This window comes from Nothoprocta perdicaria, unplaced genomic scaffold (genome assembly GCF_003342845.1).
Source record: "Nothoprocta perdicaria isolate Ctin4 unplaced genomic scaffold, notPer1 scaffold_30, whole genome shotgun sequence".
Lineage (NCBI taxonomy): Eukaryota > Metazoa > Chordata > Aves > Tinamiformes > Tinamidae > Nothoprocta > Nothoprocta perdicaria.
The window spans coordinates 186,244-207,355 of record NW_020455533.1 but is presented as its reverse complement, the minus strand read 5'-3'; the positions used below and the strand labels follow the sequence as shown (position 1 = coordinate 207,355).

General features: G+C 36.5%; 2 protein-coding genes across 2 annotated transcripts; one reads left to right on the top strand and one right to left on the bottom strand.

The window, feature by feature from the left end:
* Positions 1-1,258: 1,258 nt before the first annotated feature.
* Positions 1,259-17,950, bottom strand: CEP89 (centrosomal protein 89). The gene is made up of 18 exons (XM_026042373.1): positions 17,942-17,950; positions 15,469-15,624; positions 14,647-14,845; positions 14,221-14,326; positions 14,072-14,100; positions 13,266-13,320; positions 12,823-13,038; positions 12,273-12,415; positions 11,988-12,038; positions 10,192-10,275; positions 9,119-9,222; positions 8,235-8,350; positions 7,275-7,455; positions 6,229-6,396; positions 5,337-5,478; positions 4,498-4,587; positions 3,517-3,686; positions 1,259-2,162 (listed from the first exon to the last, which is right to left on the bottom strand). The coding sequence occupies exons 2-18, from the start codon at positions 15,471-15,473 to the stop codon at positions 1,928-1,930; spliced, it is 2,094 nt and encodes a 697-aa protein (XP_025898158.1). The 5' UTR covers positions 15,474-15,624; positions 17,942-17,950; the 3' UTR covers positions 1,259-1,927.
* Positions 17,951-18,231: 281 nt separating this feature from the next.
* On the top strand, positions 18,232-20,637 carry FAAP24 (FA core complex associated protein 24). Its single transcript, XM_026042346.1, has 5 exons — positions 18,232-18,295; positions 18,509-18,651; positions 18,968-19,107; positions 19,397-19,549; positions 20,088-20,637. The coding sequence occupies exons 2-5, from the start codon at positions 18,540-18,542 to the stop codon at positions 20,334-20,336; spliced, it is 654 nt and encodes a 217-aa protein (XP_025898131.1). The 5' UTR covers positions 18,232-18,295; positions 18,509-18,539; the 3' UTR covers positions 20,337-20,637.
* The last annotated feature ends 475 nt before the right edge of the window (positions 20,638-21,112 follow it).

Here is a 21,112-nt window from a genome sequence, read left to right as displayed (position 1 = left end):
CCTGGGACCTTTTTAAAAGGGCAGTTTAAAACAGATACATAAACCATTTTCATATGTAGATCCGAGGTTGCATTTGCATGCCAGGAAGATGCTTAGCTTAAAAATCAAGCCTATGTCATATATTCAAAAACAATGTTCAAAACCATGAAAAACAATGTAGGTATAATTGTTTTTCCCTGGTGTGCTTTCAAGCCTACTGCAAGCATACATGGAAGCTGTAAATACTCAGATGGAGCTTGATGGAAACTGGGTGTAAGTGTGCGTGCTTATATCACCTGCATGTGAGTTACCTCCTTATAAGTATCTCTTCAACTAAACCTGAAAAGGTGGTTTAGTTGAAGAGATAACAGGAGGCAGGACTGGCTTAGCTAGAGGACTCGAGATAGTTTAAAAAAAAAAAAAAAAAAAAAAAAAAGCCACCCTGCACATAGTTTCTGATGTTCTACTTGCTAGTGTGAAGTGCTGAGTTCTAAAATAATCAAGTTGAAAAACCCAGGAGCACCAAACAAATTGAAAGATCTGCTATTCCTTAAGTACCTGGGAGAAGACAGTATGGCAATAGTTTCCACGTTGTTAGACAAGGTTTTTATGTGGCACGTTGGAGCTTTATTGTTCCTGAGCTGGTAAGACTGTTATGTACTTAAATACATAAATAATTGAAGTATGTGTTAAATTCACACTAATTTCATAGGTCACCTATATTTATGGCTTAGCTATGTTAGTATTTTATTTTGTCCTGTTTCCCATCAGGGTGAAATCTGAGTGCATTCCAGGTAAAACCTTGGATTTTATAACTGCTGTGAGGTACTATAGATCCTTTAACTTTCCTGTGTTGAGGAAGGCTGCTATAAAAGTACTTACAGTTATTAAAAATGGTCATGGAAGGCAAGGTACTCTCTCCACCCTAAGCTATGCAGTACTGTTCTGCTGAGTCACCACCTTGCTGGGAAGGAGACTGCCTCAGGAAAGCAGTAAAACTTTCTAGTCCCCACCAGTAAGAGTATATATTGGAATTTAAATTGTATTTTTTGTTCTCTTTTTTGCTAACCTTTATCAAAGCAAAGGAGATTCTTCACTATTTCTAATATCATACAACTGCTATATTGTTATAGATATTTTTATAAGAATGTTTTTTCTGCTATTTGTGTTCTGGAAACAAAGCAACAGTCAAGAAGCTGATTCAACAAATGAAATGTTAACTCAGAAGCCTTTTATTTCATGCTGATGCATACTACTCCAACAGTGAAATACAATATTGTGAAAAATCATCAGTTATAACAGATACACATTGTATTAATCCGAAGGCTGGCACTGCTGCAGAAAATGCTACAGAGAATTAAAAATAATAGTAAAAAAACACTTTAAAGGCTTTCTGCAACACTGTTGAATCTAAAGGGAGAAGGCCCTTCAGTCTGAAGGACTGTGTAATCTGCTGACATCTGGTCCCCTTGGCAAAACCAGGGTAGAGAACAGGGTGACTGTTGGGCTCCCCTAAGTCTACTTGGTAGACAGTTGTACATTCAGCCACCACCAGCTGTCCTTAAGGCACTTGGGAAGACAAAACTGAAACATTTTCAAAAGTTTTCTCTGTCCTTAAAATGGTAAGAAGAGATTTTGTCAGGCAAGCCTCTGTGAGGATATTCTTGAATCTTAGGCTGTCAAGATACTTGATCACCAGTAAAGAACAAAGAACAGACTGGCTTTTTGTTTTCTTTTTTTTTACCCTCAAAACTTGATCACACTTTGGTCATACTTTATTTAGTAATTTTCTTAGATTTCTTGATATTAGGTCTTTGAATGTAAACATATAAGAGACTTTCTGAAGAGGGTGCATGCCATTCTATTGCATTTGTCGTGTTGAGAAAATAAAATAGAATTCTTTCTCCAGACTCTTTTCTTGGATGAGATGCATAAGGCACACTTGTTCTTACCCCTGACATTCTTGTTGGATTTCATTTGTAACTGATGATGGTTTCACATCACAATAGCTAAAATCATGTCCATAAACTAGGTCTTTCTTAACGTCATCTAAGTATGGCTCATGAGCTCTGACAGTATTCCACATGTTGTTTTTCTCCAGAGATTTATGTAAGAGTTCTCTCATTCTCCTGTTTTCTTTGGATGTAGATTCCCAGATGACTTCAAGTTCACCTTCCACTTGCCTAAAGAAAACAACAAAAAAAAAAAAATTTAAAAATGGTTTTCAGGGGTGTTTTTACTCGTATGGAAGAAGAGAAGTTTTCAATGCGAGTAATCCAGCAAGCCTGGTAAAGTGCTAGGACTTCCTACTGCAACTAAATTTCTCTATGGTGTGATGGGAGCCCCTGGAAAAAAACAATGGGCATGAAGCTGGAATTCAGGTATGCAGAGGGGAAAAGGCTGCTTTGTTTTAAAAAAAGAAAAAAAATTGCTTTTTTTTTTTTTTACAAGAATGTTTCCTACCACCAGATATGTATACGCACAATAAAGAATAAATAAGATAAAGAATTGCGGGGTCATAGCTAAGTCTGAACTAGTATGGTTTTTTAACTCTATTATAAAATTTGAAAGTAAAGGCAAACTACATGAAAAATGGTTGCCCTCTTGACCTAAATAGTAGGGTTTCAACTAGATTGATTGTGGTCCATGCCTTTAAAATCGCTTAACTTGTTTTACAGTCTTTTTAAAGTGAAATTATAACACTCATTTTAAAAAAAAACCTATCCAAACAGTTAATATACATTCAGTGAAATGTGCATATGATATTAAGTCCCATTATTTATATTGTTTTTAAAACCATTGTCTCACAAATGGCAGAGATTACTCGTAAAATGAGTGCTTAATTTAGTTCTTTCTAGGTGCAATGGAAAGAGCCAATTATTTTCCTGTGTGGTGATAAGCAGAATGTGCTATGACATCTATCACAAGTGGAAAAGTTATCTTTAAAAGATGCTTTATATTAAGAGAAGACCTTAACAATGACAGTTATCTTGTAAACAAAAAAAATTATCTGTTACTCAGCATGTAGCCAATCTATGTCACTTGTTAAAAGACTAGTAAGGTGCCCTCAAAAGGAAATCTATCATGTGTGTGTGATAGATTGTATTACATTCCTTAAAATTCCCACCAGCCTGAAAGTTGTGGGGGAAGGAGATTCTTCAGCCTTTAGCAGGAGATGCTATTAAATAATTAATGCCTCGTGATGATTTACAGATCCCGAGATCATCAGAGACTAGGCTCAGGTTGGCAATTTTTGACTGTGAATTGATTCTTTCCTGAAGTTTAGAGACTGTACAGTTTCTACCATAGTAATCACCCAGAATAAATTCTTCCTTTGGAAGATACTTTTCTGAAGGTGGAAAAGTTGGATTTCAAAAGAGTCTTTTCCATATAGCTAAATATGGGAGAGCAGAGAGAAGTGGAATATACCCAAGGGGACTGTGATGAAAAGTGAGAGGCTGCAGCTGTGTGCAGTTGCTTCCCCCACCCCTTCCACCATCCAGGCTAATGGGATGCTCTCTCCTGTGCCCCACTTACCTTTTCTGCTGCAGCACTTCATCGAGGGTTTCCTGTTTGTCTTGCAGCAAACGCTGAAGGTGTTTCATTTCTTGCTGGTACTGAGCAGTCTTCCCAGCAAATTCTCTCTTCTGCTCAGTCATTTTGAGACTGATATCTCCAAGCTTTTCAGATGCTTTCTTTTTATATACCTTTAGAAGTTAAGGATCATAGGAAAAGTATAGTTACGGCAAAAATAAGGACAAACAGAGTAGCTAAAAATGTTGGCTTGCTGCTCAGTTTTCACATCAGTGATTCCTTGCTTGTGGCAGGTAGGTTGCATTAAGTAGTCTTTCCTTAATTTGAAAGTATTATGCTTGTACTTTGTTCTGTATAGGCAACGGATATGGTGAATGCCATATGGTATGTTTGTCTTGTAAATGAAAAGAATTAGCTGCAAATAAATTTTTATTTTCCAGCTACCCTTTACAGCACACTTTACTTACTGCTTGTCCAACAGTTGTATTTATTGTGTACTAGCCTGTCCTCTGAGATTCTTTTTTTTTTTTTTTTGCCATTTCATACGTGATAGCCTTGTTCTAAATCCCACTGGTAACAGTGGAAATTTTATTAAAAGTATTTAATTTGTATGACTGAGCAGCACTGTGTGAATTAAAATATTCTTAAAAGCATTTGCAGGTGTGTGTGTGTATAAATAAAGATACAGATTAAATGTTAACTGTCTAAATGTTAATTTTAAGTGGATGTAACTGAAATTAGAATAGCTCACACTAAATACTGCCTTGCTTTCTCACTGCAGTTATTGCCTGTGTTCCTTGGAGATAGCAGAAGGGCTCTTCCATTAGATCCATCTGTATACTGAGACAAAGTCTGAACTAATTTTGCTCTACTGTTGCCTTTTTTTTTTTTTTTAAGACAAGAATACGGACAAATATTACTGATTTTTCTAATTCAAGAGTAAGTAGTGCTTTATATAATACTTAGCTTGAAAATACTGCTTACCTTAACTTTTTCTTCTAATCTTCCTAAGCGCAGACTGCCTTCTACTATTTTGTTGAGAACACCGTGATTCTCATTTTCCAAACACTTGGCCTGCCAACATTACATAGCTAAATGTAATCATTACTTTAGGGGGACAAAATACAAACATCAAGGAAGATGAAAACAACTCTGGCTCTCCAATAGTCTTTAGAACCAATACAGAGAAAGAATCCTGAAAATGATTCTCGTAAAGGCTAACAACTATCTAAGGCTAATCTGTCAACAGCTGGTAAATGCTAACTGAGGAAAAAATAACATTACATGAAGGAAATCAAAGTATAGGAGAATGATCTTTTCTCCGTTTGGGGACAAGAGACATATAAAGATACAGATATAAAATGGCTGCACAGGAGAAATTTTGAGTATCCAGGAAACAACTCCTCTGGACAGGTGAAGCCTACACATTTCCAAATGGTCAGCTTCTGCTCAATCTTGAGGAAAAAAAAGGAAAAACGAATGGCTATACAGTTGGGATGGAATAACCTCGGGGAAAGTATTTCACTTTATAACCTTATTTTTGTTCTCTACTGATAAGAAGGTGAGTATTTTGTTTGGAGTCTGCTTGGACCCTTCACTTCGGATGTCTACAAGTGGGTGGGCCAATCCTATCCAAGATCAAACATGCAATTTGGTACCATCTAGTCTAGCAAAATTCTGCTGTTTAATTCCAGAACATGGAGACTGATTATATTTCAGAAGACAAGCATCCGAAAAAGGAGACAACTACGATACAGATTGGAAGGAAACTCTGTGAATGGTTTGGGAATGGAAATGCAGCCACATTAAGTAAAGGTAATTACCAAATATATAAGATGGTCACGTTCCTGAGCTGTCTTCTCCACCAAACCAATAAGGTTTGTTAGATAGTGATGGGCTGCAACCTCTTTTTCTATAGCTTCTTCCAACTGTTGTTTCAGAAAAACCGTTTTCTTCTTTAATTGCCTACAAAATTAATATAAAAGGGAAGATCTTCAGACTTAATAGTTTTATTATGTGTACAAATTAATTTGTACACTTCTTAGAAGTGTAAATATTGTCATATAATGTTGCTGTCAAATCAAATATAATGTCAAAGATTTACTGGTTTCAATATTTGCAATCCTGAAAGTATCATGGCCTACAGTGGGCTGCTTTTTATTATTATTGTTACATGCTGTAATTATTATCTATTTACTTACAACTATTAACTATTAACTACAAATTTTACCTATTTGTGCAATAGTTAAAAACTCCTGTTTCTTAGGTACCATAACAGTAGTAAGAATAATAACACAATAATAAAAATAATAGTGGTTTTAATTTCCAAAATGCTTTGGGTCTACCTCTGAACCACAGGAAGGGGCATGAAAAAGTCTGCAGGTTCTGGAAAGCCATTTTTCAGGTCAAAATGCAAATTAATAATTGCAATACTTAATTACTTTCATTAAAGATAAAGCTTGACTTTGCCTCTGAATGTGGAGAAGAGTGTATGAAAATACATCCAATTAAGCAAAGTTATTTAACAACCAGTGCTGTTAGAGAGGTGTTTAAGGAGTGACAGATGTGTTTACCTTTTGCAGAGTAACTGCATTTCCTAAGAAATTGCACGCTTCGGATGTGGAAATATTTTTACAGATATTTTTGCTATATTATTAGGAATGTAAGTAGTGAGACAATGAGATGTTAATAGGAAGTTAAAAAAGAAAGATCAACCTGTTTGTTTTTTGTTTCATTTCCAGTTCAGTTTCTAGGATCTTGTTGTCAGCCATGAAGTTATTTTTCTCTAAAAGCAGTTTCTTGTTTTGAGCTTGTAACGATGCTATCTTTTCCCTTAGATCTTTCATCTCACAATGCTTTTTCTCCTGTTCTTGTTGTAAATGACTGCAAAAAAGAAATGTATAGAATGCATGTTAAATATATACTTCACTAAAAGAATAAGCTTAGCAAGATGTTCATGTGAAGATTTAAAAAAAAGTTGGAAGGTTAGTAAATTCTTAATGTTTGGTTGTGTCATAAAGAGGTACTGTGTAATATGATTATATAGAAAATGGTGAAGCATAATATAAACAAAGTTATTCAGATAATTAATTGGACAACACTTCGAATAGAATTCGAAGATATTCCATGCAGTGCAAATATACTCCTTTTTTTACCCCCAAAGAAGTTATTAGCAACACCCAAAAAAAAAGTCTGAGAATTTTTCAGGAAGGTACTGCATCAAGAAACAAACAATTTCTGTTATGCTAGACTTGAGAACAAATGTATTGAATATCTTAAAACCTTTACAGAATATACTGCATGACAGCATTTAATATCTCTGGTCCATGTTGTGAAGGCTAAACAAACTCATTCTTTTTACTTAAAAAATTGCAGAATCCTTTAACCATTCTCCTAAAGGTGGGGGCAAAAGAATGAGACCTTCTTAGATGCACTGAAAAACGTGTGCATCAGTGTTCATAGAGTAATTAGTCTAATAAAAAGAATGTTTTAGTGCCTCCTCCTGGAGGTTTTCAAGAGCTACATATAGTATGTAATCTAAGGTAGAAACAATTCCATAGATGTCTCTAGAGGTAGCATTTGTTTCTGTAACTGTTTATAAAAGCAAGATAACTTTTCTGAAATATTTCTTTTCCAAGTGGCAAAGAACAAAGAATAGTAAAGTTTGTGGTCACTTCCTATCTACAAAACACTGTGTAGACATGTACATATCTGAATGATTTGCAGAATTTTGCCTCTGCAGAGCATATAAAGACACATACCTTTTCAAATCATTCACCAAAGCAAAGTGCTCCTCTGCTGCTACTTTACTATCCAGCTTGGCTTTCAGCTCTTCACAAGTAGTGTGCGAAGCTTCCAACTGCTTCTGGTACTTTGCTATTTCTTCATCTTGACTCCTTTTCTTATCTTCTAGGATTATCATTTTTTTAGTCAATTTTGAAACTTTTTGGGGGGGGGGAGAAGTAGAGGGAAGAAATAAAAGAACAGTGTGACTAATTCAGTTACCTAGTAGAACTCCAGCTTGCCAGACAGAAGTTATTTCATAGCTGCTTTATAATGTTGTGAACAATTGGTCAGATTGTTTTGTACTTTTACACAGTTCAGATTTTACCATCAAGCACTTAGCTCAAGAGATATCAAGAAGCAACTAGTTAAAAAAGTAACAGTAGTAAAATTAATGTTTGTCAAAGAAATCTTCTGTAGTGTTCTGAATTCAAGATTTAATCAGTAAATATAAGCCTCTGAGAAAACAACAATAGATAATAGATTATATACTTGACAGATATATGTAGTTTTAGGCAGTATCAGACTATAAAGGGAAAAAAGTGCTGTCATCTATGATAAAAACAACTGTAAGCAATAAAAAGTGGCTGTAAAGTAGTAAGTAAAGCCATGCAAATTCTAAATTGAACACTTAAGCACATACTACTTGATAAATACTAACTTCAAAGTATTTTTAAACATAAAAACATTTATTTTTATAATTTATTCTTAGCAAATCTGGTTACTTTTTCCAGAAAAAAAGACAAGTCAAAATGGAGTAGGCTATACAGTGCCAATAAGTGATACTGATAAGTGTTATTGTCAGTCGATATCCAGAGCCTGATTTCACAGCAGTGTTAGCTGTATTCAGTACTGTTTTATAAGCATATATTCAGATGGAAGAACCCTGCAGTACCATCTATGGCCCGCTCAAGTAACTAGCAATTCAGGCACCTTACCTTCCTGAACATGCTGTTTGTGATTATCTTTTGCTTTTGCTTGTTGAATTTCAAGTTGCTCCATCAACACCTTGTTTTCTTCCAACACTAATTTGGCCTGCGTTTGCAGCTGGTGCCTGCAATTATGATTAGTTTATAAATAAAATATCACCCAAATATTAAGTTATGTTCCAAGAAGAAAAAAACCCATCTTCCAAAGTCTCAATTTATAAAACGCACCTGAACCTCTCCTTTAAAAAAGGAAAAAAAAAAAAAAAAAAGGTGGGGGGGGGATGGAGGGAGGGTAGGAACAAAATCCAAAAGACTTCACAGAAATCATTAACTCAGAAAGCATTAACTCTGCTTTCAAAGAAATCAATACCAGCCTTTTTTAATAATATTGAAAGACTAAGATACTATTTATTCTTCTAAGGATAGCCAGAAAAGTTGAGAGATATTACTCAAAAGGGTAAATTGTTATTAATCTTCATATATATTTTATATTATTTAACTTCACTAGGCTTTCCATGTTTTAATTCTTAATCCCTTTCATATTCTTCTGATAACAGGAAGTTATCTTCCTGTATCGTTTTGTATTAACATAAAACTTATGTCATTGGCACACTTGTTGTAGAAGTATAAAAGTTAATTATGTAATCTGCAAGATTTTGAACAGAATTATATGGACTTCAGGTGCAAAACTGCACTTGGAGAATTTTACCTTTACTACACATTGTTTCAGGCATTGCAAATTGTTACTCTTTCAACATGACAAAATCCTTACCCTATTAACTCTTCAGAAGAAACTTAATTCCCTTACAGGTACAGAACCTTTCCATAACATATATAGTTTTAAAAGTTTGTGTACAACAATAACTAACTAATAATTTTCATTAGTCACTTGCCATTCTGTAGCAGTAATAAAATTATTTTTATTTAATTGTTCATGCAGATCTTCATTCTCCTTCACCAGTTCTTCAACACGCATTTTAAAGTTCTTCATATCTTCCTGGAAGACAAAGGAATCCATTTAAGAGTCTTTAAAGGTAAATATTTGAATTTTTATTGATACAAAAATACCAAAATACAGGCCTGCCTGGTTGGCACTCTAGTTCTTAGGCAAGAATGTACTGTCTCACTCCTGCTCTTTAATTCAGACATGCGTATTTAATTCCTGAGCTGCTTCATTAATGTAGTAGTACTTGGTTAAAAACACAATGGGTATTTGAATTGTGTTATTTTTTAAATTTTAAAATTTTAAATTGAGCAAGCTATAGATCCTTAAAATACAGATTCAAGAAATTCAGGAGACTCAATTTATCAGATGATACTATACATTTTTAGTATGAAATATGCTCTAATAAGAGAGGACAACACAGGATTTGTAGCAATAAAACCCTGGGTGCTTTTCTTATTTTATGATTTCATTTTTCCAAGTATTTGAAAAGATATAGCAATTGTGCTCTAAAGGTCGTGTAGTAGCTTGTTCAAATTTGGTTATGTGTGGGCACAGGTGAGAACAGCAGCCTTGGTTCACTGTGTTGATTCTCAAGGAACTGATGACCATTTTCAGTCAGTGCTAAAAATACTTACAAAGAACAAGTAATTGGGATTATCACTTAATAAGAAATATTTTTTTCCTCCTATCACAAAAATCTACAGGCCTGTAATGGAAAGAGCAGCTATATAGGGATGTTGCATCCTCATTATGAGTGATAACAGTAAATGCTTTCCACTACTGACTGCTAGTTTACTAGGTTCTGCTGTGAGTACTATTTTTGTACAAGCAAGCACAATATTAATATTTACAGCTGAACAGGATGACAAAAACAACCAAACAAATTAAGATCACTCACTCAAGCATATATGCAGAAGTCAGTTCTACTGTAAGACACAAAACAGCTTTGACCAAATCCATATGAGAAATTTCAATAGATTTATTTCTGCTTTGTTGTAAAAGTATTAAGTGGTAACTTGCCTCATGTGCAAGACTTAGATCATCCTTTTCTCTTAGCCTATCCTCATAGGCCAACAGGAGTGGTGACAGATATTTCATATCCAACTGAAAAAAAACCCAAACACACTCCATATAAATCAACTCCAAACAATAATGTCAATATTTTAATGATATCTTTTGCTATTTAATTGCTAGTTTTACAAGCTTTTAAGGGTTTTTAGTTGCTATTAACTTCAAGTGTAAATGAAAATGAAATCACCAGCTCAGGATAATAGGGTAAAATAATAGGGTAAAATAGGGTAATTTCAGTAGACCCATACAATTCATAATATCATTGTTTTCAAAGGGATTCCAGAGTGCTTAGTATGTTCTAGATCACTTAGTGCAACAAATTCAGTCTAAAAAACAAATTTCCTCTCACAGGAAATGCATACTGAAGAAAATCTACATCTAAAAAGGAATTAGCCAATATAACCTGCCATTTCAACCTCAGAACATCATTTTTCACATGCTGCAGATGTGTATCATTTGGCCTTCAAAGGAGATACCTGATATGAAGGTAAGATTCATTGTATGGATATCAACTCAATGTTTTAAATGTAGTTAAAAATCCTTCTTTTCACTTAATTAGTACACTTTACTTGGAAAGATACTTATGGATATATTCATGCAAATGGTGCAGCAGAAGCAATTGTGCAGTGTTCAGGAAAAAACATTGGAAAGAACAAAGATGGAATTTACAGGGCTTGCTCAAAGCAACTATTACTTATCAGTGTATGTAAATACAAGAATGGAGTAACTAATGAATATGAGGCCAAATTAAAACATGACAGTGAATGTCGTTAAGAATAATCAACCAAGATGAATTCATCATGAATTCAATGAAATGAATTAATGTGGGAAAGTGAATGAATGAATTCAGGTGGGAAAGTAATTTTTACATTTTCAAGAATCAGAAACTTTAGGTATTTCATGCTACAGGTAGCATAATTAACAAATCTTATTTGAGACTTTCTAAAGAAACTTTGAAAGGTTTATTTTAAATCATCCTCCTTAATTTATAAGATCAAATATTATCTTCTATAAGGTTTGTCTCTTGTTTCCTAGGTATCTCAGGTGTCTGTCCAGGTCAGGTCTTAAGAGAACTGTTATCCTGAGTCTGTAATGATGAGATTCATCATTTTCACTTTGCTACCTATTTCAGTACTTATTATAGTGGTATATCTTTCTTAACATTAAAGCTACATATTTAAAGTAAGCAAATATGTATGGTAGTCTCAGATATTATAGCTAGTAAGATGAAGCAGAGAGAGGACTTTCCTATTTCTGCAGGGTTTTAATCTGACTAGCAATAGGGAAGGAAAATTTACTATCAGGTTAGCACGTGAAGTTTTACGTCTTACAAAGACATTGCATTTCACAGATCATAAGGTTATATAAATAATCATAATAAAATTAGCAAGCAATAGATGTTGAAACAAATGATATGCCAGGCACTAATTAAGTGAAGGTGGTCTTTATGATTCCAGTGTTAACTATACTTAAACTTATTCACATTAAGTATTCAAACTTGCTCACTGTATGCAGTCTGTAACTTGCCATACACTCATATTTGACCTACATCTATTCTTTGTAAAGTTTTTGCCCTGCATTTTACCATGGAACAAACAGAAATGTTTACCATATTCTATCAGAGGGTGATATTTCAGAGTAGCTAAATAATATCTTATAAATCTTGGTATATTGGTTCCTGTTAGTCAATTTGCTTCTTTACTTAGAAAAGAATCACGCGTAAGTGAAAACTATATTTTACTTACCAGCCATGGAGGTGGTGGTCCTTTCATAGGTAAACTTTTTAGTTTTAGATGCTAAAAGAGAATTTTCAAAGAAGTTGAAATTATTTTCCACTTTTGAAGCACCAGTCACTGCCCACTGTAAAAGTGGGCAACTCGCAGCTTTTATCCAAATTGAGCTTATGTTGCTAATTAACTGTTTAGCTATGCAACACACCCACTCACAAAGTCAACAAAACCAATAGAGGGAAAAGCCTGTCTTAATGCAACTTTAAGATAAATACATCTTTTAAAGTTGAACATTCTCACCTCTTCTTGGGACAAGGGCCTGAATTTTGTTTGATAGCGACTTAGCTCTACATTCAAACGATGGACAGTCATTTTCAAAGCATCGTTCTCATCTACCAGTTCTTGTGCTTGTTCTCTTAAAGAAAGCAATTCTGCAGCCTCCTCTAGTTAAAAAAGTATACAGATAAATACTCAAGAAAAACTCAAGAAAAAAATAACAATTATATGCTAATTTTAAGGGACAAAAATCTGTAAGGTGGAGTCAGGGAAAGAGAATATCTCTTTCCAAATACTATAATGTAATAAATGCATAGAAAATTGCCAATTAAATTAAATTCCAAAACAAGCAAGTTACAACTAAATACATAAAGATAAATCTGTCTATTCTATAACTTTTCTTTCATGATTATGTAATTTTTCTTTGATTAAAGTTTCTACAAATGGAGAAAATATTTATTCTTCCAATGCTTGCTGAGTGGAAAACTGGTAATATAGGAATAGGTTGTCAGAGCTTCTAAAAAATAAACAACAACTTCACAAGAGTTTATCTGGAAAGAAGAATGTTCCTTACCTTCTCTTTGCATCTCTGAAGCTTCTTTAAGTTTTCTGTTTTCTTTTTCCAGGCTCTTCAGTTTTAGCAGCAATTCTTCCATTTGCTGTTTTGTTTCTTCAACTCTTTGGGCTAAAGCCTGACATGCACTATTTAGAGTCCAGTTTTCTTGTTTTAGTTCTCTGAACTTTTCTTTTGTCATAGTGCCCCATGCTTTCCTTGACCGAATAGATATATCTGTAGATGCCATAGCACAGAGAGTTTAGATAGACTTGAATACAGCAATATTTTCAGCAAAATTATAATCCATTTTTCTAATATTAGCATTTTTCATTAGAGAAACTATGTATTTTTCTCCAAATTAGACTTATTGAGTAAAACTGAGAAAATGTTTTTTTATATACATCTATACATTCCTTAAAGTGAAGCATTTACAGTAACATCACAAGAGAAATCTCAAGTACCTGGGGATGGTGGAGGCTTCTCGCTTAGCAGATTTTCAGCTGATGATTTTTCTTTCTAGCAGAGAAAGAATAAGAAAAGATGCTCTAACAAAAGTCTTTTCCAAAATGCACTGAAGTGCATCACTATCAGAGAACTTTTTTTTTTTTTTTTTTTTTTTTTTTTTTTTTAAACAGAACTTTTGAAACAATTAAACTCTCTTTTAGGTCATTTTTTTTTCCCTACGTCTTATTGAACTGAAAGAAATAAAGGTTTAAAGATCAAAGAGTTTAACTGAAGATACGTGACTGGTCATTTGCCCATCTTGATATTACCTTGTCACTTACAATTAAAATAAAAGGGGGGGCACTTAAAATACTTACAGATTTCACCACAACAAAATAGTTGCCATAGTTCTCATGACTGATGTAAAAGCTATAGACATACAACTTCATAGCTTGATCTTTTTCCCTAGTTTGTCTAAAACGTGACTCTAACATAGCTAATTATGGCTTGAACCATACTTGTCCGTAATTAGAAGAGAAGCTATATCATAATGAAAATCAGAAAGTGAAAATTACCACTGAGAGCTCTCTTGTGCTGTAACAGGCTTTCTCAAATATGGAAGCACAGAGGATACAACATATAGTCATTTATATACCCCTTATGTAGTGGGATTTTCAAAATGAATAATTAGCTGTTTTTATATTCTAAAGGAAGAGTTTGTTTCCACAAAGAAATAATTTTCTCTGAAGTAGCTGCAGAGTACTCATTTTAAGACTGTTTTTCCCCCAGATGCATCATAAAAAAATTTTCACAGCAGTCTTACCTTTAAATTCAAACTAAGAGGTTCATTTTCTGTTGAAGAAAAACAGACATTTGAATCAATTAAAAGAAGTATTTGTAGACCCATAATTAAGGGTTATGTACAAACATCTAAATTTCTGAACATTTGTGGCTTAAAATAAAATGATTTACCTTCTACTTGCACATTTGACTTGTCCACTGGCACCTTAAACTCTGTTTCGTGAGAAGATGCTTCTTTCTCATCAACTTTAGTACTATGGAGTAGTGGAAACTCCTCCTATGTAAAAATAGGTCATGACATCTAAATAATTACAAGATTATTACACCATGCCCACATGTCTTGACATCTGCATGAAAACTTCAGAATGTGACTGGGACATTACTAAACAGTACTGCAGTATTTTAAGACAGTAAGTTTAAAGACATACTTTTTGGCTGTGGAGTTATATGTAAACATAATCTAATCATTATAATAAGATATAGAATAAGATCATAATAAGATAGGAAACTGTGCAAGCATTACACACGTTCAACAAAGTAAAATTCCTGCTGCTTTTAACACACACTTTAGAAGATTAAGTTATGTACTTTCTTTACCTTTTTATTTTTGCAAGGAATTGCGTAAATGGCATTGGTACTATCGCCTTCTCCCCTCTTCCCATTACTGTGACAGCTAGACTCTGCCTCTTTGTCTGAAAGATAGGTATCCATGTCCTCCTCATCCTCACAATAATTGTCTGATATTTCTAGGGACTGTATATGAGATTCTTCACTACCATCCAGTTTCCAGTTGGGCCTGCAAGTTGAAAGCATTTTAAAGCATGTTTTGGGGTCATTTATTCTTTAAAAAAAAAAAGGCAGCAACAAAACAGGGTAGTAAGCAGAACTATCAGTCTGAGAATATATACAACAGATTAACAGCAGACATAAACAGACATCTAAGCTAGGAATGTGACCTATGTGTATGCTTTAAATTAGAGAATTAACATCTGAGCTACATTTTCCTATCTAGTTTAAAGAGAATGCCAGGCCTGAGATAGAAGGCTGCTAAGTCTATAGCACAAAGTAATCTAAAATAATAATTTAGCACAAAGGAATTGCCCAACGTGTAATTCAGATGATTTTTCGATGATAAACTGCTTGCCTAATTGATAGTTATTTGGGAAAAATAGTACATGCTATGTGCTGTGTACAATCCAGCTCTCTCCCTCTGACAACTGCACGCATAACATCATTTTATGAGAAATGAAATTGAGTTGGAGGTCTCTATGCTCCATATTCTTTATTTGTAGAGAAAAAATAAGTTTGAATAAGTGGCAGTAACACTAGGAGTTGGATTAGTTTGCTGTAATTCTTTCATAAAATTATATCACTACTTTATTTCTATTGTGAGACACCAAAACAGAAAACACACACTACCCCATTCTGAGCTGTGCAACTGTCGCATACGGCTCAAAGCATTCTTGTTCCACGCAGGCCGAATCGCTTTCGGAAAGCGATCGTTGACGGGGCTGAGGAATAGCAACAGTGCGTCCAGTTAGTGTCGTCGCAAGGATCGCTGCTGCTAGAGCGGATCTGGAAGAAAACAGAATGCCACAATGAAACAAACTAGCATCTTCTGTGCTTCATATTTTTCTTCATATTTTTGCTTTTGCTTCATATTCTTTATTTTGCAAAGTGTCCTCACTGTTTAAGCAAAGAAAGAACTTCAAAATTAACAATCATCAAGAAGCCTGAAGGTATTAAGAGACTATTTTTAAATTATTAGCTCCACAGAAAAGCATAAAAGTGGGCATGTTTTCGTAATGTAGATACCTGTAAGTAAAATCTAATACCTCTCAGTTGTCCCCCAGATTAAAAGCATCACAAAGACTGAGTTACATGTCTAAAGTCTGATAGTTTACAGCACTTAGCATTTGGTTTAATAGCAGCAATAAAAATGATGGACTGGAAAAAAAAGTTGTTGCATGTTCTGCTATCTGCCCCTGAAGCTGTTAATAAATGCCAGAGCACAGCAATGCAGGACAGGCAGAAGTGCACAGAAGAGCCTGTTTGAGGAGTGCTGCAGAAAGGCAAGATGAAGAGTGAAAAAACAGAAGACTAAAGAAAAGAAATAGCAAGGACTAACAGGAGAGACAGCAACCGGGGTCAAAAAAGGAAGTGAACTAGGATCAAGTAGAAATGTTACAGACACTAAAAAACAGCAGCATAGAGTTAGATGTAGAAGTAGTAGAAAGGAAAATCTATAAAATTAAAAGTAGAAAGGTAAAATAAATGTTTTCACTTTATGTACCTTGACTATATAGCTAATACAAAGCTAATCAAACACATTTTAAATGCAAACTTTTAAGTCTGTTTTTTCTTTAAATATGCTTATTTTTAATGTTAATAATTTCTGCTTTGTAATGGATTATTAAGTTTCATCACTGATGGTGCTAGTTCTGCTACAGTCCCAAATGGCCCTAACTAGTCCATTTCTTTATAACTGACCCAGATTTGTAATAAGTTGCATATCCAGGAAGGTCATTATCCTAAATTTTGAGCATTCTTAGGAAAAGGAGAAACATATATATCTTTACAGTTCAAAGAAGGAAACTGATTTGGTTAAAAAATATATTCTACTTCTGAAAAGACGTATGTGGGTGCCACAGTTAAGACATGCAGTTTTTCTAATCATGCTTTTCTACTATGCTTTTTTAATAAAAGGAAAATAAGACAATTAAAAAATTAAAAAAAAAAAATTCAAAACCTACCTGGGCCTTTCTGGAGAAGGGTTTGGACTACGAGGGGGAGGGGTGCGGGGAACTGCAGGTTTAGGAGCTATAGTAGCGGCAGGGACCAGGCCATGAGCTATGTGTTTCTAAACAATTTAAAATAAAATTAGTTGACAATGACTTAAAGGATAACAATTAAAAAAACAAAAGAAAAAACATAAAACTGAACATCCACAATAAATAACTATGCAAAATAATATAAAAGGGAAAATAGATACATGCAATTAATGTAAACACATGACTTGAAATGGCTCTAAGTATTACTGTTAATATACATTAAAAAGTTAATTAATGAATGTTAGGAATATAATTTACTTAAGACTCATGACCAAAAGTTCTCCATTAACCATATCATTAGCTGCAAGTGTACGGTTTTCTTGTACTGAATCCAGCATTCTTTTTTTATATGTGTATGTTTTATATATATGTATGTGTGTGTGTGTATATACACACACACACACACAGACATACAAAAAAACCCACATGTTTTTCAAAGCAATTGAATGCTGCATCACAAGAACAATACAACCCTCCTTGTAGGAAAGGATCGTTTGCACAATCAGAGGTGATCCTCAGACAAGGTACTATGAGATGGACCAAATATATCCCAAAGTTGTAAGATTTAGTCTGTTTTTTTTCTTTTTTGTTTGTTTGTTTGTTTGTTGGTAGATCAGCAAGTTCCATGAAATCGGTTCAAAGGACCACGTGAAGTCCCAGCTCAGACAAGCGGCTGCGCTCGGGGGCCTCCGGGGCGGCCTCCCTCCCGGGGAGCCGGGCGCCGCTGCCGGGGACGCTTCCCGTCTTCTCCACTCGGGTTTGTGGCCTCTCCAGAGCGGAGCCTCCGCAGTCCCAGGCAGCGAGGGCGGCTGCAGGACCCCGCTCACGGCGGAGGCGTCTCGCGTTTAAGGGGAGCTTCCCGCGTCTGTCATCGTTCCTTAAGCGCCCCACGGGTGTCCCGGGGCCGAGCACCGGCTTCGCGGGGCGCTCTGCAGCGAAGCGACCGCACGGGGCCTTGCGGAGAGCGCTGTGGAGACCCGCGCGGGAGCGGGCACGGGGCTCGTGGCCCGGCCCTGCCCTGCGCCGCCCGCGGGGCGAGGCCACGGGCCGGCGATACTCACGAAGGGGCCGCGGCGGCCTCTGCGCAGGCTGAGCGCCATGGGCGGCCGGGCGCTCCACCGCAACGGCCTCCGCGACGCCGCCAGCCCGGCAAAGAGTGCGCCGCGGATTTGCTGCGGCCGTGCACACCGCCAATCAGCGCGCGCCTTACTCAGCCCTCCTCCGGCCCTAGCAACCTCCCGGGGCCGGCACCGCCGCGCGCCCACGGGGACCCCGGCCCGGCCTCGCTGGCGCGGGGAGCGGCCGCGGGACCCGCTCGGGATGTTGCCCGCCAGGGGTGCGAGGTGGCTCCAAAGGCAACGGCCGGCGGTGGCTTTCTCAGGGCTGGGCGCTCATCGCTGACCGCGCGTGTTTCGGTGAGTTCGGCCTGTGCCCAGGCCCCCCGCGGTGGAACTCGCAAAGCTGCCAGCTGTGTTTTAGCAACCAGGAGTTCTCGGCAATTTCTGTGTGTTAACCGTAGCTGCAAGGTAGCCTGGCGGGGAATGGGGGGTAAGATGCTGCCTATCGCAACTGGGGCAAGTTTGCAAAATGTGCTAATGCTGCGCTTGCCTCTCTCGCTCTTCCTATAGGTTGTGGGAGCCCAGAGGCAAAGCAGCCCCAATGACAGCAAAAGGGCACCCCCCTGTCACAGCAGGGTCCATCGTCGTCCCTTACGGACACGCGGTTGGAAATGAGAAATGGAGAGGGTCGGAAATATCCCAGAGGCTACAAGGTGAGTGCTGGCGATGGGGAGAAGGGCAAAGCGCCTCCCAGTCCACGTCTGCCCGTGTTGCTGGGTTGACTGGAATGTGCCTTGGCCACTCCTGCGTGTCGCTTTGGTACCCAGGGTCACTTCTGTCACACCTGCCACCTCCTCGAGCCGCACGGAGGAGACCAGAGCCGCCTGCTGCTGGGACCGCCGGGCAGAGGGGCTCTCAGGGCTGGCCTCCATTGTCAGGGTTCTACTGACCTGCATTAAAAATCTTAGAGCAATTATTACTATTGTTAATTACTTTTGTTTTTTTTATTTGTCTTTTAACAATCTTAAGGGAAAATCAAGCTCATTTTTGAAGATGGCTTGGGACTTGTGGATTTCCATCTTTCAAACAAAACTTGCATTTTATATATTTCTGAAGCAGATTTGGTTGCAGGGGATGAATTCAAACGAAGATTGGTTCGGTTTAGGAATGTAAGTACCACCTAAAGGGAAGGTAAAAGGTTTCTAATGGCAATTTACTCTTCCAGTGTTTCTGAGACATATTTTTTTTTTGTTTTAGTGGAGATAAATTTGTATGAGATATTCCAATTGAAAACTAACAAAAATGAATAAGTCTATATAATAATGCTGTATTAAACTTGAGTACTGTTGCCACTTCCATTCTTCCTTGGATTTGTTCCCAGGCAGCTCAGAAATTTGCTCTTAGTTACACTGAATCTTCTGATCATTGATAATGTCTTACCTTTTTCTTTCAATAAAGGCAAGCAGTCTTAGTGGAATTGTAATTGTCGAGAGAACGCCTATAAGTGAGCAGTACTTCTTAGCAGTGCAGAAGCTTGTGGTGCTAGAACTTGGCATGGTGCTGCTTCCTGTGGCAAATCAAGGAGAAGCTGCTCAGCTTATCACTCAACTCGTAAGTTTCTCTGTTAGCAGACATGTATTTATTAAAATACAGAAGCCTGCTCCAAAAGAATACCTGTGATCCTAAAGGAAATCAGTAGCTTGTTGGTTGAATGTAGGCAATAAGCCTGCAACAGCAGTGTGGGCTAATCTGGGAGCAGAGAGGAAATGTGCAGTTGTTACTGGATTTATTTTTGTGTTTTCTTGCACTGGTTGCCACTGGCCAGCATTAAGCTATCCTGAGTTAAGTTCTCTGTTGAAACTGATTTGTGATTGTGCTTTGTCTCAGGTTTGGAAAAGTATATTCTTTTTGCTGTGTTTATTTTTGCCTTTATCCAGTTTCTGATTGCGTCAAACAGATGACAAAACTATCCTTTATTTTGAGGTTGATATTAAGAAAAATGTTAATAAGGACAAGGGTTACGGGGAAGAGAGTGTTTTTAAAACACTCCTAGTTATATCCTTGACCTCTTTGAGATGCATGAAACTATTTTAAACGCTCCGGTAGATGGCACTCTACCGGTATCACTTAAGATGTTGATTTACTTCAGGTCCGTGAGCAAAGTAAGGATCGCAGCAGCAACCCCTTTCTTCGGAAGCAGTGTTCTCAGCTAGCAGAGGCTTCGGTGTTCCGGACAGTGCAGCAAATTCCGGGAGTTGGAAAAACAAAAGCTCTGCTTCTGCTGCAGCAGTTTGGGAATATCCACAGACTTTGTAATGCATCCGTCAAAGAACTCGAGGCAGTAGTTGGACCAACAGTAGCACAACAAATTTATACTTTTTTTACCAAAAGTTCCTGATGCGCGTGTGTTAATACTTTCTCTTTTGGAACATGCAGTTTTAAAATTTTGTTTGTTTGTTTGTTTGTTTTCATATTCCTTGTGACCTCTTAAGATTTTGCTTTTAATAATCCTGGTAAAAACTGAAGGGAGTTGCCTGAGTGTCTAGAGATTACTTTTCTGCTTCTCCATAGCTGCTCTGCTCATGTAGATAAGAGCTGTTATCTTACCTTGAAACGAGGGCTGTAAAATGTTTTGCATGTGTCTTGTATGAAAACTGAGGAGAAATCTGTCTTTTTCAGTGATCACAGATAAAAAACATTTTATGTACTTAGTTTTTTTCTTTCAGAATAAACATTTTGTTAATATGTAGATGGCGTTTCTTAATAATGTACTCAATTTACTGGTCTTTAAGCAGAATACATTCTCAGTAAGCAGAAATGTGAGGGAGTTGCAGTATTTAAAAAGGTGAGCCTCTGAGTTTCACTTTTTAATTTTTCTCTCTCCTTACAGAGATCATCTGTTGGTAGACAAAGGTGTGAGCTGAAACCTATCATGTAACATGACTGTGTTATAGGGTTAGCATGGTTACTGATTACTGTAAAAATATTTTAGGTAGTTATCTCACAATTTTACTAAACTTTTTAAAAATATATATTTTTTTAAATTACATCATATAGTTTTACTACTTAAAATGGCTGTCATGCATAAAGTTTAATTAAATTATTACCAATTAGTTCCAATGAAGATACAGGGTAAACTACCAGTTTGTTTTAAAACTGCATTTTTTAGGGATT

Coding starts and splice junctions, on each gene's coding strand:
- FAAP24 (XM_026042346.1), top strand. CDS start 18,540: ATGACAGCAAAAGGGCACCCCCCTGTCACAGCAGGGTCCATCGTCGTC. Junction 18,652..18,967: donor AATATCCCAGAGGCTACAAG/GTGAGTGCTGGC, acceptor AACAATCTTAAG/GGAAAATCAAGCTCATTTTT. Junction 19,108..19,396: donor GATTGGTTCGGTTTAGGAAT/GTAAGTACCACC, acceptor CTTTCAATAAAG/GCAAGCAGTCTTAGTGGAAT.
- CEP89 (XM_026042373.1), bottom strand. Junction 12,416..12,822: donor TTCAGAGATGCAAAGAGAAG/GTAAGGAACATT, acceptor TTTTTTAACTAG/AGGAGGCTGCAGAATTGCTT. Junction 12,039..12,272: donor GGCCCTTGTCCCAAGAAGAG/GTGAGAATGTTC, acceptor ATTCTCTTTTAG/CATCTAAAACTAAAAAGTTT.